The sequence below is a fragment of the Neomonachus schauinslandi genome, chromosome 5, assembly GCF_002201575.2.
Source record: "Neomonachus schauinslandi chromosome 5, ASM220157v2, whole genome shotgun sequence".
NCBI lineage: Eukaryota > Metazoa > Chordata > Mammalia > Carnivora > Phocidae > Neomonachus > Neomonachus schauinslandi.
In genome coordinates, this window is record NC_058407.1 from 72,636,005 (window position 1) to 72,654,849 (window position 18,845).

Consider the following 18,845-nt stretch of genomic DNA (forward strand, 5'->3'; position numbering starts at 1 on the left):
CTAGCCAGACTTATCAAAAAGAAAAGAGAAAGGACTCAAATTAATAAAATCATGAATGAAAGAGGAGAGATAATGACCAACACCAAGGAAATACAAAGAACATATTATGAGCAACTATATGCCAACAAATTAGGCAATCTGGAAGAAATGGATGCATTCCTAGAAACTTATAAACTACCAAAATTGTAGCAGGAAGAAATAAAAAACCTGAACAGACCCATAACCAGCAAAGAATTGAAGTAGTAATCAAAAATCTCCCAACAAACAAGAGTCCAGGGCTGGATGGCTTCCCAGAGGAATTCTACCAAACATTTAAAGAAGAATTAATACCTGTTCTTCTGAAGCTGTTTCAAAAAATAGAAATGGAAGGAAAACTTCCAAACTTGTTCTATGAGGCCAGCATTATCTTAATCTCAAAACCGTACAAAGACCCCACCAAAAAGGAGAGTTACAGACCAATATCCCTGATGAATATAGATGCCAAAATACAAAGATACTAGCCAATAGGATCCAACAGTACATTAAGAGGATTCTTCACCATGACCAATTGGGATTTATTTCTGGGATGCAAGGGTGGTTCAACATTCGCAAATCAATCAACACGATAGATCACATTAGTAAAAGAAAAGACAAGAACCATGTGATCCTCTCAATTGATGCAGAAAAAGCATTCTTTCTTGATTAAAACTCTTCAAAGTATAGGGATAGAAGGAACATACCTCAATATCATAAAAGCCATCTATGAAAAGCCTATAGCGAATATCATTCTCAAAGGGGAAAAACTGAGAGCTTTTCCCTTAACGTCAGGAACACGATAGGGATGTCCACTCTCACCACTGTTGTTCAACATAGTACTAGAAGTCCTAGTCTCAGCAATCAGACAACAAAAAGAAATAAAAGGCATCCAAATCGGCAAAGAAGAAGTCAAACTCTCACTCTTCACAGATGGCATGATACTTTATGTGGAAAACCCAACATACTCCACCCCAAAATTGCTAGAACTCATACAGGAATTCAGCAATGTGGCAGTATATAAAATCAATGCACGGAAATTAGTTGCATTTCTATACACTAACAATGCAAAAGAAGAAAGAAAAATTAAGGAATCAATCCCATTTATAATTTCACCAAAAATCGTAAGATACCTGGGAATAAACCTAACCAAAGAGGTAAGGGATCTGTACTCTAAAAACTACAGACACTTGTGAAAGAAATTGAGGAAGACACAAAGAAATGGAAAAACATTCAATGCTCGTGCATTGGATGAATAAATATTGTTAAAATTTCTATGCTACTCAGAAAATCTACACATTTAATGCAATCCCTATCAAAATACCATTGACATTTTTCACAGGGCTGGAACAAATAATCCTAAAATTTGTATGGAACCAGAAAAGACCCTGAATAGCCAGAGGAATGTTGAAAAAGAAAACCAAACCTGGGGGCATCACAATGCCTGACTTCAAGCTATATTACAAAGCTGTGATCATCAAGACAGTATGGTACTGGCACAAAAACAGACACATAGATTAATGGAACAGAACAGTGAACCCAGAAATGGACCCTTAACTCAATGTCAACTAATTTTTGACAAAGCAGGAAAGAATATCCAATAGAAAAAGAACAGTATCTTCAACAAATGGTGTTGGGAAAATTGGACAGCCACATACAGAAGAATGAAACTGGACCATTCTCTTACATCATACACAAACTCAAAGTGGATGAAAGATCTAAATGTGAGACAGAAATCCATCAAAATCCTAGAGTAGAACATAGACAGCAACCTGTGACCTCAGCTGCAGCAACTTCTTGCTAGATTCGTCTCCAAAGGCAAGGGAAACAAAAACAAAAATGAACTATTCAGACTTCATCAAGATAAAAAGCTTCTGCACAGCAAAGGAAGGAGTCAACAAAACTAAAAGGCAATGTACAGAAAGAGAAGATATTAGCAAATGACATATCAGATAAAGGCTAATATCCAAGATTTATAAAGAACTTACCAACTCAACACCTCCAAAACCAATAATCCTGTCAAGAAATGGGCAGAAGATATGAACAAATATTTCTGCAAAGAAGACATACAAATGGCCAACAAACAGGAAAAAATGCTCAATATCCCTTGGCATCAGGGAAATACAAATCAAAACCACAATAAGATACCACCTCACACCAGTCAGAATGGCTAAAATTAACAAATCAGGAAACAACAAATGTTGGCGGGGGTGTGGAGAAAGGGGTACCCTCTTACACTGTTGGTGGGAATGCAAGCTGGTGCAGCCACTCTAGAAAACAGTATGGAGATTCCTCAGGAAGTTAAAAATAGAGCTACCCTATGACCCAGCAATTGCACTACTAGGTATTTAGCCCAAAATGTAATGATCTGAAGGGGTACATGCACTCCAATGTTTATACCAGCAATGTCCACAATAGCCAAACTATGGAAAGAATTGAGATGTCCATTGACAGATGAGTGGATAAAGAAGATGTGGTCCATATATACAATGGAATATTGCTCAGCCATCAGAAAGGTTGAATACTTACCATTTACATTGACATGGATGGAACAGGACAGTATTATGCTGAGCAAAATAAGTCAATCAGAGAAAGACAATTATATGGTTTCACTCATATGTAGAATATAAGAAAGCGCAGAGGATCGTAGGGGAAGGGAGGGAAAACTGAATGCAAAGTAATGGAGAGGGAGACAAACCATGAGAGACTCTTAACTCTAGGAAACAAACTGAGGGTTGCTGGAGGGGAGGTAGGTGGGGGAATTGGGTAATAGGGTGATGGGCATTAAAGAGGGCACATGATGTGATGAGCACTGGGTGTTAAAAGCAACTGATGAATAACTGACTCTACCTCTGAAACTAATGATGTACCATAGGTTGGCTAATCGAATTTAAATTTAAAAAAGGGCCTGGTATTAAATAGGAAGGAATGAATCATATTTGGTCTGTGACTAAGTATACATTTAATATTTCCTCCCTCTTAAATAGTAAGGTATTGCATGTTCATAGTATTTTTTACTTGATGTAGTTAAATGATTTACATTACTTGCTTCAAATGAATACCACTCCTTGGAAAAATGGCTAAAATCATCATAGTAGACAGTTAAGAAGTACTTGTAACCTTTAATTAGCAGGTAGTGGATAATTGAGAGTTTTTTGGTTTGTTTGTTTTAGGACCTAGACTGCTTTTGTGTGAGCACAAATTTCATAACTGTGGGTTAGGTTGGACAATTGGAGGATGAGTTTGTTTTCTGTGTCATCATATATGTCTTTAAAATATAGAGCAAATAATGATTCTTTTTGCTATAAGATGGATGAACTGTTTTACGTAATTAAAATAGGGGTGAACTCTTGTTTTAAATAAGCAAAGGGAACATGGGAAAGGTTATTTTTTATAATTTGTAGAGTAGGGATTTTATTTTTTTAAGATTTTATTTATTTGACAGAGAGAGGCGCAGCGAGAGAGGGAACACAAGCAGGGGGAGTGGGAGAGGGAGAAGCAGGCTTCCTGCCGAGCAGGGAGCCCGATGTAGGGCTCCATCCCAGGACCCTGGGACTATGACCTGAGCCCAAGGCAGATGCTTAACCGACTAAGCCACCCAGGCGCCCCTAGAGTAGGGATTATTAACATAAGTCCTAATTTATATTTTGATAACTACTCATTATTTACTGTACTGAATACAAGTCTGTGAGGAAAATTCTATAGAAAAAGGAACACTGTATCTTAGAAATCTGCCAGTCCAGCTGACTAAGTCAAATTTAAAAGGATTAATTATAACTTGATATTTTGGTTGTTAACTGAGAAAATGTTTCAAAATTTAAGAATATATCACTTAGAATTTATCTGAGGAAATAGAAATGTTATGTTTAAGTCTTTAGCACATGGTAAATACTCCCTGTATGATTGAGTTAGAGTAAACTAAAACTGAGAACGGTTTGAGGGCGCCTGGGTGGCTCAGTCGTTAAGCGTCTGCCTTCGGCTCAGGTCATGATCTCAGGGTCCTGGGATCGAGCCCCACGTCAGGCTCCCTGCCCAGCTGGGAGTCTGCTTTTCCCTCTCCCTCTGTGCTCTCTCTCTCTCTCTCTCGAAATAAAATTTAAAAAAATCTTTAAAAAAAATTAAACTTAGGGGGGCGCCTGGGTGGCTCAGTCATTAGGCGTCTGCCTTCGGCTCAGGTCATGATCCCAGGGTCCTGGGATCGAGCCCCACATTGGGCTCCCTGCTCGGCGGGAAGTCTGCTTCTCCCTCTCCCACTCCCCCTGTGTTCCCTCTCTCGCTGTGTCTCTCTCTGTCAAATAAATAAATAAAATCTTAAAAAAAAAAAAAGAAAATGGTTTGAAAAATCCTCAGTGTCTTTAATTCAAAAAGCAATTCTTATGGACAAAAGGAGTATTGGAAGGCCTGGCCCCCAGGGGTGGGGGGGGACGTTTCTGGAAGCTGCAGGAAAATGAATTACCTGTGGCACTGTGTCATTTGTTGTCATTTGTTGTCTTTTTTTTTTTTTAATCTTTGACATCTAATCTTTTTTGAATGATGTTCTGGTCATCCCTAACTCAGGGCCTGGAATTCCTAGCATAATACGAGACTTACAAATTAAGAATTGTAAGCCAGGGGTGCCTGGGTGGCTCAGTTGGTTAAGCGACTGCCTTCGGCTCAGGTCATGATCCTGGAGTCCCGGGATCGAGTCCCGCATCGGGCTCCCTGCTCGGCAGGGAGCCTGCTTCTCTCTCTGACCCTCCCCCCTCTCATGTGCTCTCTGTCTCTCTCATTCTCTCTGTCTCAAATAAATAAATAAAATCTTTAAAAAAAAAAAAGCTTTAAAAAAAAAAGAATTGTAAGCCATATCATCTTGTTTTAGTCATTCATTTATTCACTTCCTCATCAAATGTGTTTCTAAGTGCCAGGTATGTGTGTGTGAGTTTCTGTGCGCTGTGCGGTTGACACGGTGACCAAAGGACCCAGAGCTTGTTGTGCCTACAGCCAGTTTCCTAGGAATTCAAGGAACCCAAAGCTGAACTCTTGCCCAGAAATGTGACTTTTTCTTTTTGTTTTGTCTCTCTTAAGATCTTCAGGTCAGGTTACTCTTGGAGATGCCTGTTCTGCAAGTACCAGCCGGACAGTAGCTATTCCTTCTGGAGAAAACCAGATAAATCAAATTGCTCTAAACCCAACTGGCACTTTCCTCTATGCAGCTTCTGGAAATGCTGTCAGAATGTGGGATCTTAAAAGGTAGAATTTTTAAGAAAATGTATTTCTTACATATGGCAAATACAGTTTTCAGATATTAATAACATATTGGTGCATATGAAATCTAATTTTTATAAGCCAGAAGTTAATATAAAATCATAGGCTTTTCTGTTTGGCCCAGTATCCCTAGATGTATGTCTCTTCTGTCCTCATCAGCAAACTCACAATTTTCCTTTCTTTTAGTCTCCATTGATAGAAAAAAAGTATATGAAGAAAAATAGCCTCTTTAATATTTGTCTACAATTCATGTTGTTTACTAGGAAGAGATCAAGATTCTCATTCTAGTTCCACCAGGACCTTTGAAAGAGTTATTTTTGGGGCAGCATCACTTAAACGTCTTGTATTTCAAAATTTTTAATTTATAAACTTAATTTAACAAAATTGGGCATAAATCCTTACAGGGTTTTTGTGAATATAAAATATATAGAAAAGATAAAGTATTAAGATCGAAATGGGTAAAAAAAATGATAAGTTGAAATCTAAAGCATTACATCTCTGATTTGGTTTTTATTTGCCTGGAAATATGAGCTTTTATCCTTTAGTCGAGTGTTTATTTTAGCTTCTTTTCTAGTTCTTGAAAATTTTGGCAGCAAGGGAATATTCATTTCTTAGTTAAGTATTTTTTCAGCATCGATTCTGGGAGGCACTGCACCAAGACTGTGGTAGGTGCTGGGAATAAAGACTGAGCAAGACAAATGTGGTATCTGCCTTCTTAGGGCTCTGTTGTAATGGAGGGTAATGGCCACTAAACAGGCAATTAAAGGATACTGAGTGACGGATATTTTGGAAACTGAAAATGACTAGTTATAACTTGTAACATTTTAACACATGACTGAGAAAGTATAATAAACATAATTTACAGGTAAATAGATGAAAGAGAGAAGAAACGCAGTCCTGAGTACTATTTTAGAAATAGAATGTAGAAAATTGAACACAGTGCTTAAGAGAATGAGAAAAGAGGTGAGTACTTGGTTTATTCTTGAAGATATTAAAACTTGCCTCGTAGTCAGAGCACCATGGAGGAAGACACTCAAAGTCATGCCATGAGACAGAAAAGATAGCAGCTTTTGAAAATCTTTACACTTTCTATTTTTGCTGAAAAGTTAAGTCCTTTGAAACCTGCTTGATTTCAGCAACATGATTAAATGTGGATGTATTGTAACAAAGTAACTAAGAGAATAGTTTTCAAGAAACTAATATTCTACAAGTTAAATATATCTCTGTATTTCAGCAGCTTGATTGAGGTAGGACTATGAGACAAAGGTTTGTTGTTACCCCCTGACAACTGATGTCATACATTTTTCTACCAGTTAGTTATATATCCTGGTCATTTCCAATCTTTATAATAACTGATGAAATAGACCGCCTACTTTCTGACACACATATACACGTTTGTGTGCATAGGTGTACACATGTGTGTACATGTCTATATGATGGGTGTACACACATGTGTATGTGTATATGTGAGAATTCATGTGTTTGTTATAAAGTAGTCTTTTTCCATATTGTTGCTGATTGTGTAGTTATATAAGTGATAACAGTTGTTTTAATCAAATTCCAAATTGGACCTTGGTCATATATTTATAACATATTTGGACATTCAACAGATTAAGGTTTACCTGGACTTAGGTTGGATTAAAATCAATCTTTAGCAAGTTTTGCTGCCTTTTTAAGTTTACTGTCTGAATGACATTAGTCACTTTGGAATAACTTACTTAGGAATCCTCACACATCAATCATAGAATAGGTTAGTTTGGCCATTTTTGGACTCTGAACTTGAAGAAAGTTGCAAAGAGGTGGAGCTAAAATAAAAAAAATTAGTGAACAGTTTCATCAAAGAATATAGATTATTTATGTTGAGGCTTAGCCTCAGTACATTAAGAAATATTTTCAAACAAAATTATTTTCTTTCTTTTTAAAGGTTTCAGTCTACCGGAAAGTTAACAGGACACCTAGGCCCTGTTATGTGCCTTACTGTAGATCAGATTTCTAATGGACAAGATCTAATCGTCACTGGCTCCAAGGATCATTACATCAAAGTGTGTATGATAGAGTGAAATTATATTCTCCTATTAAATGATAGATTTGGAGTATTCAGATGCACCTAGAGCTCTTTTCTCTTAATCAGTTTTCTTTTTTTTCCATTTCTATCCTTTACTTTTTCTTCGTGATCTTTTCCTCACTCATAGTTTTTGATTTTATTGTCTTATTATTCAATCATGTATTCTCATTTTTCATAGAAGATAGTTTGGGAGGGATTTTAAAGATCTTTGGCTCAGTCATCCAACTAATGCATAATTCTCACTGTCACCATCTTTTATACTGAATTTATTATGATCTTCAGATCTTAATGAAATTAGCAGATAAGGGAAGATGCACAGTTTGGTTCTGGAAATATTAAATTTGAGATACTGAGTAATAGAAGTCATCCTCATGTAGGCGAGTAGGCCATTTGAAAGGCAAGTCTAGAGTTCAGTGTAAGTTATGACTAAGCATGCAGGTTTGGGAGCCATTCGAGTAGAAGCAGATGTTCGAGGGGTTAGAGTAGCTGACATGGCCAAAGGAGAGAGAGGTTGCCAGGACTCAGCCTTGGGAATTTCTGTAAGAACCAATTAGGAATAAAAAGAGGATACAGTAACAGAGATATAGGAAAAGAATAAGTACTCTTTTTAGAATCTGAGATTAAGAGATGAGAAATGGGTTAGTGACATGAAAATAGAATGGTTAAAGGAAGAGGATTTTGTATTTGGTAGACTTGGGTATGCCTGTCTGCTTAGGAAGCAGGCTCTGGTGGAGAGGGAAAGTGTGAAGAGGGAAGTGGTGGTAATTGATGAAGTTGGTAGGAACAGTTAGAACCACAACAGTGATGTGAACCTTGGGAAACAGTAAGCACACTTTAGCATCTGAAAAGAAGGGAAGGGTGGGTGCCTGGGTGGCTCAGTTGGTTAAGCGACTGCCTTCGGCTCAGGTCATGATCCTGGAGTCCCTGGATCGAGTCCCGCATCGGGCTCCCTGCTCGGCAGGGAGTCTGCTTCTCCCTTTGACCCTCCCCCCCTCTCATGTGCTTGCTCTCTCTCATTCTCTCTCTCTCAAATAAATAAATAAAATCTTGAAAAAAATAAAAAAATTAAAAAAATTAAAAAAAAAGAAGGGAAGGGTAAGAGAATGTTTGAAGATAAAAGGAAACTTTTGGAATGGAGGGAAGAATCCAAAAAGTTCATTTTTGATCATGCTAGCCTTTTCAGGAAATTACAAGGTCAACAGAGATGAGGGCAACTGAGGGGGGTGGGAGGTTTTGAATAGCAACTTTGGGAAATTTGAGATGACCACCGGGATTGCAGAACTATCTAATAGTGTTTAAATAACAGCCATATCATTTTTCTGACTTTCAAGTGGATTGATATGTAGTATTTGTATTATTAAACATATCATTTGTACACTCAGACATGAAAAAATTGGTTGCCTTTCTTAAAAGCCTACAGACACATAAGCATGTGACATGTAAGCAAAAGTAATGTGAAAATAGGGCCCGGGTTCATCCTGAGTCATTCATACCAGGTTAATTTAGTTAATTTAGTAAAATATTAGAACAAAACATGTCACATCTGGTTAATATACACATATATGTGTTTCTAGGTATGAACACATATAGGTGTTTATTTGTAAGCTAAATAGGATGTCTGCTTTCTCTCTGTTTCTTTTTTAGATGTTTGATGTAACTGAAGGGGCTCTGGGAACTGTGAGTCCCACCCACAATTTTGAGCCCCCTCATTATGATGGCATTGAAGCACTAACCATACAAGGGGATAACCTATTTAGTGGGTCCAGAGATAATGGAATCAAGAAATGGGACTTAGCTCAAAAAGACCTTCTACAGGTAATGCAAAACCTTTCATGGGATGGAGTGGGTACTGGTTCTTCAGAGCCACCACTGGTCCATGTAAGAACTTGAAGAGCCTCTTAAAGAGTGTTTCATCTTCAGCCACCAGAGTTACTAATTATGAGAAGGGCAACATTCAATATTTAATAATACCTTCTAGGTAAGGATAGATGAAAACAAAATGAACAAGTAGCAGGTCAATGGAACAAACTGGCAACAGATGCATTTATCGCATTCAAAATCCTTTATAGATATACATTCATGGTTGTGACTTTTATATTATTCATATAAATATATTTACACTCAAATATAGTCATATAGTTTGAGCTTAGAATTATTGTTTACTCATTATGAAATGTATGTTAGCCCTGTCTTCTCCAAAAGCCTTAAGCCTCCATGTTTTCTACCAAAGGTTGAAGGCAGTAACTTTATGAGGCATTCTTTATAGTCTACATACCAGGTTGTAGTTTTCAAACTTGTTGAATTCATTTTGGAGAGAGGTGAGATATTAACTCCCATGAAGAGAATGCGATGTGAATAATTCTGTGTACTTTCTGGGTCTTTTAGATTCTGTAAGATTTTTAACATTATAGGTCTTTAATATTGATAACACTAATAATAATTGAGGCAAATTGGAAGCAAATTGCAGATTTATTTCTGTAAGTCACTAAGAATGATTGCATAGAAAATGATTTTTATAGTTTCCAGGCCATTCAGTATTCCAAATATTGTTTTGTCAACAAAAATGTTTGTAACTTACTTTGCTGTGAAAATGTCATTTTGGAGGGCTCCTCTTAAGCTGCTGATTTCTCTTTCTTTCTCTCAGCAAGTTCCAAATGCACATAAGGATTGGGTCTGTGCCCTAGGAGTGGTGCCAGGGCACCCGGTTCTGCTCAGTGGCTGCAGAGGGGGCATTCTGAAGCTGTGGAACATGGATACTTTTGTGCCAGTCGGAGAGATGAAGGGTCATGATAGTCCTATCAATGCCATATGTGTTAATTCCACCCACATTTTTACTGCAGCCGAGTAAGTTTTCCTGTGTGATTTTTCTCTGTGTTGGTTGCTTGTGTTCAAATTTAATAAATATTATAAGTTGTAAATGTCTGGAAATGTAGAACATATAAAAACCCTTCTTTTATTACAATCATTCTATTTAAGATCTCTTATTTATATTTTCTGATGTGCACTTTGGACACTGAGTTTAATCCCCAGAATACATGAGAATAATGTTACTTCTGTATCCAGACTCTGCTTATATGGGAAGTCTGCTGCCAGATCTTCCCCTGGTGATTTTAATTTAAAAAATCATTTATAGGTGACTAATTTCTAAAGATTTTTTTTTCCCAGAAAGACAACAAACTTATCATTCTTCACATTTAGAATAAATAATTTAAAAAATCTCTTTGTTCCTCTTCTTCCTCTCTGTAGAGTACAGTTGACCCTTGGACCATGCAGGCTTAGGGCCACTGACCCCTGCATAGTTGAAAATCCAGGTATTTGACTCCCCCCCAAAACTAAACTGCTAATAGCTTACTGTTGGCCAGAAGCCTTACTGATAATATAATTAGTCAATTAACACATATTTTATATGTTATATGTATTATATACATATCCTTACAATAAAGGAAGCTAGAGGAAAGAAAATGTTATTAAGAAAATCATAAGGAAGAGAAAATACATTTACAGTGCTGTGCTGTTTATCGAAAAATCCATGTGAAAGTGGACCCTCGTGGTTCAAACCTGTGTTGTTCAAGGGTCAGCTGAATAAGTACTTAATAATAATATCTGCTTCCTCCCTCTTAGGAAAGCTGGATTGATGGATTCATTTGCTTATTTTTCATTCATGATGAATCCCCAATATGTCAGGCACTGTTCCAGACTCTTGGGAAGAGCTGTGAACAAAACAGATCAGACCCCCAGTTTCATTCTAAGGAGAAGAAAAGAAAATAAATAACTAAAGTATGTTACATAGTGATAGGTGCTATGGAGAAAAATAAAGCAGGGAACAGGGAAGAGAGTATCATGGGGAGGAGGTCACACAATAGGATGGTTGGTGAAGGCCTCACTGAGGAAGTGACGTTTACGATGCTTGAAGGAAGTGGAGAGATGTTGTGACCATAAAAATGACATGTATATAAGTACTTTGGCAAGGAAAGCATATATGCCCTAATGTGAGGTCTTGGTCTCATTCAAATAAAATAAAATGTCTCATGAATATCTACTTGAAAATCTCCTTTTGTCATTTTTACATTTAATTTAATCGGAGCACATTCTTGATTCATCTATCCTAAATGCACGATTACCCTGACTTTATTTTGAAACCTCTGCTGTATTTCTATGGTATCTCTTATTATTTGTGCTATTTTCATTGAATCCCTCTTTTCACTTAGATTTACTTTCTCGTATCTCTAAAGTACTTCAAAGCTGATTTATTTTGTGTTTTTCTAAGGTGCTTACCTTTGGTGCTTCATTGATGTTATTTCCAAGATGTATTACTTTCTTACGACTCACTACTTTTGTTTATTCTCTTGGAAACTTGCTGTGTCCTTGATAATTTACTGGAAATAATACCCCTCAAAGATGTGGGACACTCAGTATAAGACTCTGAAAGTATTATATGTCACTGAGATCTGGTGGGTGAAGTATGATGTTACTGTAACACCTCTCTTCCACAGTATAGTCTTATTTTTGAAGAACTGAACTTTTTCTCAGTTTACCCATGGTGCACCAGATGCAAATGTATTTCCTATGTAACTTAAAAATCAGGAAAATGGTCAATAAAATCAGAAGGCCTATTTTCAAATTCTACTTTATTTATTTGTCAATTAACACACCCTTGTATAGTGCTTAGTATTTGCCACGCATTGTTCTAAGTGCTTCCCAGGCACTGTCTCCTCTTGTTAGAATGTATAATCTACATTGGGAGAGGGTTTTGTTATTTATTTGTTTGTTTGCTTGTTTGTCTTTAAATTGTCCCAAGCACCTGAATAGTACCTGGAACACAGCAGGTTCTCAATAAACATTTGTTTAATGGACGGTTGAATAAATGAATGGGTGTATGAGTAGGTGCATGAATGAACATATCCCCTTGCTGTTTCAGCGTACATATGCTGTGTGAGTTTATGGAGATATAATTGACATATGGCATTGTATAAGTGTAAGGCATACAGCATAATGGTTTGACTTATATATATTGTGAAATGATTACCACAATAAGTTTAGTTAACATCTGTCATCTCAAATAGATACAAAAAGAAGAAAAAAACGTTTCTTGTTTGCTTGTGATAAGAACTCTTAGGAAGAACAGAGATTGCTGATTAGAAACTAGAAAGCCTAGATCCTAGGCTCACCTCTGCCCTTTACTATGTTACACTGGGCACGTAACTAAACTTTCTTTATCCTTGAAATGGATTGCATAATCTCTGAAGTGCTTTTAACTCTGAAATTCTATGGAAACTTTCTTTTGGCTTTGAGTTTACTAGATAATTAGAGAAAAGTAACACTCCCTTCAAGCTATGAGAGACACAGTAAGAAACATGATGGTTTAATGACCACTCCCCAGTACCCACATGCCTGGTGAACAAAAACAAGTTTTCTCAGAAACACTTTGAATCTTCTATGTTCTATGATATTGGAGTATCAGTCCACTTCTCAGTAGCTTCCTGCTTTTCCTGTGGGCTTATTGTTTCACCTGAGAGTAACTCTTCTGACTGTTGACAGATTCACCAACTCCCTGGAATCCCTGTATCCTGGAATCCCTGCCCTGATCTCCTCCCTTCCCAGAAGCCTTACTGTAACCTTACTGTGAGCTGTTGTCCCTGAAGATCTCTGACCAATGTTGTATCATGAGTCGTTTTTTGAAACAATGAGTGCAGATCCAGTGTAGTGATTAGGAGGTGGGGCCCTGGAACCAGACTGCCTAGGTTGAAATCTCGGTTCTATCACGCATGTACTTTGTGATATTGAGCAAATTACTTAACCTCTCTGGATCTCAATTTACTCATCAATACAAAGGGGATAATAGCATTATCTATCTCTATGGTAGTTAAAGAGAATTGAATGTATTTATATTTAAAGGGCACATAGTAACAATGCCTGCCATATAGTAAGCCCTCGACAATATGAACTATTTTTAATATCATTATTATGGGTATCTGTTTGATATACGTATGGGACAATGTATATTTTTACTTACATCTATTGAGGTCCTCTTCAGAAAATGTCTTCACAATACACGATTCTAAGAGCTATTTCTTTGTCTTTCTGCCTCTTTTCACCTGTTCATTTTTAATTTGTTTTGTAGTGATCGAACTGTGAGAATTTGGAAGGCTCGCAATTTGCAAGATGGCCAGATCTCTGACATAGGAGATCTGGGGGAAGATATTGCCAGTAATTAAACATGAATGAAGATAGTCATAAACTGAATACTGTGATAATACTCTGTACGTTCGTAATGAAATGTTGCCCTGTATTTATTAGGCAAAAGCTTATAATGGGATTAACTGGAAAATATATCTGAATCCAACTGCTGAATATAAATGGTATTCTAATAAAACTGTGTACTAGCCTGTGCGCTTAATTATAATATCTGCCAATACATATATATCCTTTAATTGGTATACTGCTTGATTCACACTTTTATTGTGGCTGGATTTTTGTGCCTAGCTATAAAAAACACTTTAAAATTATTTGAATTATAAGATGTCTGCTTTTGTGATAGTCAGAAAACACCTGGAATACAATGCAACCCATTGGTAACTCATCGTATAGTCTGTTTAGATGGTTTATATATTTAAACATATTGGGAATGTTAGTCAAATTGTGGTCCATTTGGTATTTATATCAGTCTATAGAAGGTTCCCAAATTTCAAAGCTCTTTTAATATAACGGGAAAAAAATAAGATTAGGAGAATATTATTGATGATTTTTCCTAAGGTGGAATTGACGATCTTTATCTACTAACAAAGAATGTTAAACAGTTTGTGTTAAATGTTGATGTTTACTTGTATTGACCAAAGTTTTACAGCTGTGCTATAGTCTGTGCTCAGGACTAAAATGCTGTTAAATTGTTTTATTAGTGCTGTGCGTACATTCTCTGATGGGAAACATTTTTGATGTCCTAACAGAAATATATTTTGATCTATTTTTCCTATGGAGTTGTTTCTATTATCACCTTTTAATTTCATTTTTATTTAATAGTAGTATTTCCTTACCCTTTTATCTAATTTTTTTTATATGCTGCTAAATATATTTTAAATACACTATGTTTGCAAACCTTGGTAGTTATGGTGAGAACTATATCATCTGCAGTGGGAAAAGCTATGTAAATAGTAGATTGTAAAGAGAGAATGTCTTACATTGTAACTCTGAATTTTTAAATGCTGTAGATTGGATTTTGCAAAAGGATGTATAATTTATCTGTCTGCTCAGAATATTAATTTGTAAATTCTGCAAGTTTAATTTTTATGTAGATGGTATAACATTTTAAAATATTGTCTTGTGATTTTTTTCCCGAGTATATTTGCTTGTAAATGAAAGCTTAGCGAGAGCTTCAATAAACGTGTTGCTCTGAATTGTTTTCATTCTCTTGTTATTTTTCTAATTGTATGAAAATGGTTTGTAAAACTTTTTATTTGTGTGTGATATAATGAAAGACATTTTTTTTTTGTTATCCAGCACTTCATGTGCATTCCTGTTTTTGCTCACTAGACATGAAATATTCTTGAAAAGTTTGAATCATAACCTAATCTTGATGAACCAAGGAAACTCACTATTTAGGGAATTAAAGCAAACCTTATAATTTAGGCATTTGAACATAGGTGGTAAAACAAAAATTATTCCCACAAATGTTAGGACAATAGTGACTTTGGTTATTGAAGAAGAAATAGAGGGGTGGTGACTGGCAGGGGTTTGCAGAAGGTGAATTGAGAGTGTAGATGGGGTATGGCCGTGCTTCTGGGGTCCTAGAAATGTTCTAGTTCTCCACCTGGGTCCTAAGTTAAACTGTTCATATATTTCTCTTACTTTATGTATGTGTGCTATATTTCACAATGAAATATGTATTTCTTTAATTTTTAAAAAGGGATTTTCCTGTAAAGAGGAATTCAGCTGTTTTGTAATTTTGCCTCCTTTCCTGGAGGAAAATACTATGATGAGACCTGAGAGACATTTTTAGGACCATTTTGAATTTCAATACTCCTGGAGTGGTTTTTTTTTGCAGGACTATTTCTCAACCACTCATTTGATAACTTATTTATTTAATAAATGTTTATTGAGCATGCCCGAGGCCAGGTACTAGGGACAGAAAAAGCAACAAGACTGGGTTTACGCTTGCCCTCTGAGTGGAGAGAGAGAGAATAAATCCAGCACTTTCATTATGGATTGGTCAGTGCTCTGACAGGGAAGATCTGGGAAGTCTTCACCCCTATTGGAGGCATTTTACCCTGACTGCGAGTCCAATCAGAGGTCTGTTGTACAGTCCTGAGCTCTGTGTTTGCTTGCACAGAACACAAACCCCAGTGTCTGTTTTCTTTTTAAAAGGCTGGAGGCTCAGCTAGAGTTGATCTGATTCAAATAATTCAAATGAATATGTAAAAGAGGCAGTCCCCTTTAAAGATTTACATCTTGAAAGATGTTGGGGAAAGTCACTGAGAGGACGTGACCTCCAGTTGACCCAGGAGCTAGATCCGGGCAATCAGAGGCTGCTCACCAGCTCCCCAGCCCTTGGAATGTATGTTCTGCCCACGTTCCCACAGCCAGAGCTGTTTCTCTGTTTCAAGGACCTAGCCTTGAGGGAGTAATGTGTTGTTGAGACTATCTACATGGTATTGGAGACTGAACCCAGGTAAGGCCTTTGTGTAAACTTTTAACGCTCTGGCAGGCAGGTGTGGAGATCTACTTGTCTTGCGGCCGTGGGAGACAAGCCTCGTAAATAAATCCCCTTGCTTATTAAACCTGCCACCTACCAATCTGGAGTGGCCTGCCTCTTCTGTCTGTCTCTCCTTGCCCTCCTTGTACGGGGGCTAGTTTGCCAACCAGCAAAAAATAACTGTTCATCTTTAAAGATCTCATCCAGAAAGGTTTACAGTGACTTTTTTTTTTTTTTTTTTTTAAAGTAGGCTCCACACCCAGTGGAGCCCAGTGCAGGGCTTGAACTCACAATCCTGAGATCAAGACCTGAGCTGAGATCAAGAGTGGGAGGCTTAACTGAGCATCCCAGGCACCCCAATCATAACTCTTAAAACAGTTAAAACAGTGCTTCTAAAATTCAAAAATGGATTACTCCTCACTATGTATTAAATATATGCCATGTCCCCTGAGAATGAGGTCTTCTTTTTTGGGAAGATAATATTTCTTTCTTTCACATCCAAATCTTTGCACTTTAGCTAAAGAGTAATGACAATGTTTTGCATATTAATTATGTCCACATTTGTTTATTTCCCAGCTGATATGGAATCTTTTATAAAAACTTAAACTGAGGTTGTCAATGTGTAACACATCGTTCTGTGCTGTTGTTTCTAATTTTTCCTAAACAATGCCTATGCCTTACTTCAGAATCAGCTCAAATTCTCTTTTTAGCCTCAGAATGGGTTGTATTATTGCTGTGTTATTGGGGATTTGATTTGCCAGTTACTGTGCAGATACTGATGATTGGGAGTTGGTGTTTGTAAATCATAGATATAAAATGTACAGATTGCTCTGTATGAGTATCATGGTACAAAAATGAGAGTTACCTATCCTATTTTCTAACCATAATGAGATGCTGAACAATTGTAAAATGTCACAGCTGCCATTAATCTCCCCTCTTTTTAATGAGGTTAATGATTGTAATAGCCAACATTTGCTGAGCATTTACTTTCCCCTTTGGGTGTCTCTGAAGGGGTTGGGGGGCATCTAAGAAGCCAGGGAGCATCAGAAGCATCTGATTTCAGAGATATTTATGAAAAAACAGTGCGCATCCTAGAAATTGTGAAATACAGTATTGTGGGGGATTTCTGCCAGCAGACAAAAATAGTGACAAATGTGCACTACATCATCTATAATATGACTCCAAACCCCTTTTAATATGTTTGTGTGTGTGTTGGATTTGGGAAAAGCAGTCTCTACATTTCTCAGGCTTCAGCTTGGGTTCCACATTTAACGTGGCTCCCACTAAGCATGTGAACCCAGGCATGAGGTAGAGTGAGGAGGAATCGGTGCTTCTGCAGTAAAGTCGTAGAAACCCTTGTTTTCCTGTGGCAGCTGTGACGGGGCCCCAGCATCTGGCACTAGCTGTGGGTGTTGAGAGGCAGGGCACAGGGAACTGGTCTTTGTTGGCTCCAGCTGAGGCGGTTCCTGGCGTCTGCAGCGGGGGCAGTGGATGATTCCTTATCTTCCTGATGGTGGCGGAGGCCAAACTGCGTGGGCTAGTTCTGGGGGTGGGGATCTAGCACCTACTCAAAATTTTGTAAGCAGCCATGCCCCTCTCTGAAATCCCTTTCTGCTTAAACCAGTTACAGTGGTCTCTGTCGGGGTTTTAAGATATTTCTTCCATTTATTTTTTTTCTGGACACTCATTCAATTCTCAAAAATGACCATACCCTTTTCTCATTAAGATGTGTAATTGTTTTTTACTTTGAAAACAATACTTTTTGGTTGCCTAGAGGCTTTGTGTTTTAATGGAATCTCCTCAAGTGCTATTGTCTGAGCTGTCCCAGATTGGCGAGGCCTGGAAGATTTAGGGTGCCTCTCACCTCCCAGGGCTGCAGGCATTCACAGGGGTTGCTTGTCCTCGGGGGGGAGGGGGGGAGATCCACAGTTTTCCTAAGGTCTCCAAAAACGCAATTAGGCTCTTCAGGCTTTCAGACCTGCCTGGTGTTTTACTTGAGGACAGAAGCAGAGGGTACCTGAAGGACCGTTTTGTGGGTCCTCACCTGTTGTAAACATGTAACCCCATCACTGAAAAATATCCAACAAATAAACACAGGATGATGGGACGCCAGATGTTAGTAAGACCTGGATTCACCTGCGCCAATCAGGAACCTGACTAGTGTTTATTATCCTCAGATTAGACTGAGACCGTTTTTATATTTAGTAGTCTCTGCCTGAGCAGGCAACTAGGAGTGTCTTCACCAACCTCAGGGAAGACAGTAAGTGGCTGAGGACAATATAATTTTCAGCTACTTTGGCCGTTAACTGGAAGATCCTGAAATACCTACCTTCTTATCTGATGAGTGCCTTATCCCATCCTGTTCCTGTCTCCTTTTCCCTAGGCCTTCCTCTCCTACTTCTTCCCTCACCTTTGCTTATTTGTGTGTGTGTGTGTGTGTGTGTGTGTGTGTGTGTGAGAGAGAGAGAGAGGGGGAAAGCTGTGTTGATTGTTGACAGGAATCCCCACCGTGGAAATTCGCTCCATGGGAATTATCCTGATATGTGGTGTGGGCATGATGGGAGATCTTAACCTTTTGAAATAGCTCAGCATCAACCGAGGAAATCAGGAGGATTCTGTGTAGTATATGTGGCACAGATTTCTAATTTCTCCTAGTACCAGTCACTCCCCTCTGACTCTTAGCAATAAAAACCTGAGGATTTCAGCTGAGCACGTGGCTGCCCAGCCAGACATTACATTTCCCCCCTGATCTTGCAGTTAGCCATGACAATATGCTATGGTTCTGTCATGTGATCTAAGGGAAGCGATATACTGGTCTTAGATTTTTAAAAAATAGAA

General features: G+C 37.7%; 1 protein-coding gene across 1 annotated transcript in view; it reads left to right on the top strand.

Annotated features, from left to right (window-relative positions):
* The window catches only part of KIF21A (kinesin family member 21A), a 149,426-nt gene extending 134,717 nt beyond the window's left edge, over positions 1-14,709 (top strand). Inside the window, exons 34-38 of the mRNA XM_044915437.1 lie at positions 5,077-5,241; positions 7,181-7,298; positions 8,966-9,136; positions 9,966-10,165; positions 13,443-14,709. Coding sequence (XP_044771372.1) covers positions 5,077-5,241; positions 7,181-7,298; positions 8,966-9,136; positions 9,966-10,165; positions 13,443-13,536 — 748 coding nt within the window. The 3' untranslated portion in view covers positions 13,537-14,709. The remainder of the gene's footprint in view (positions 1-5,076; positions 5,242-7,180; positions 7,299-8,965; positions 9,137-9,965; positions 10,166-13,442) is intronic.
* Positions 14,710-18,845: the final 4,136 nt, after the last annotated feature.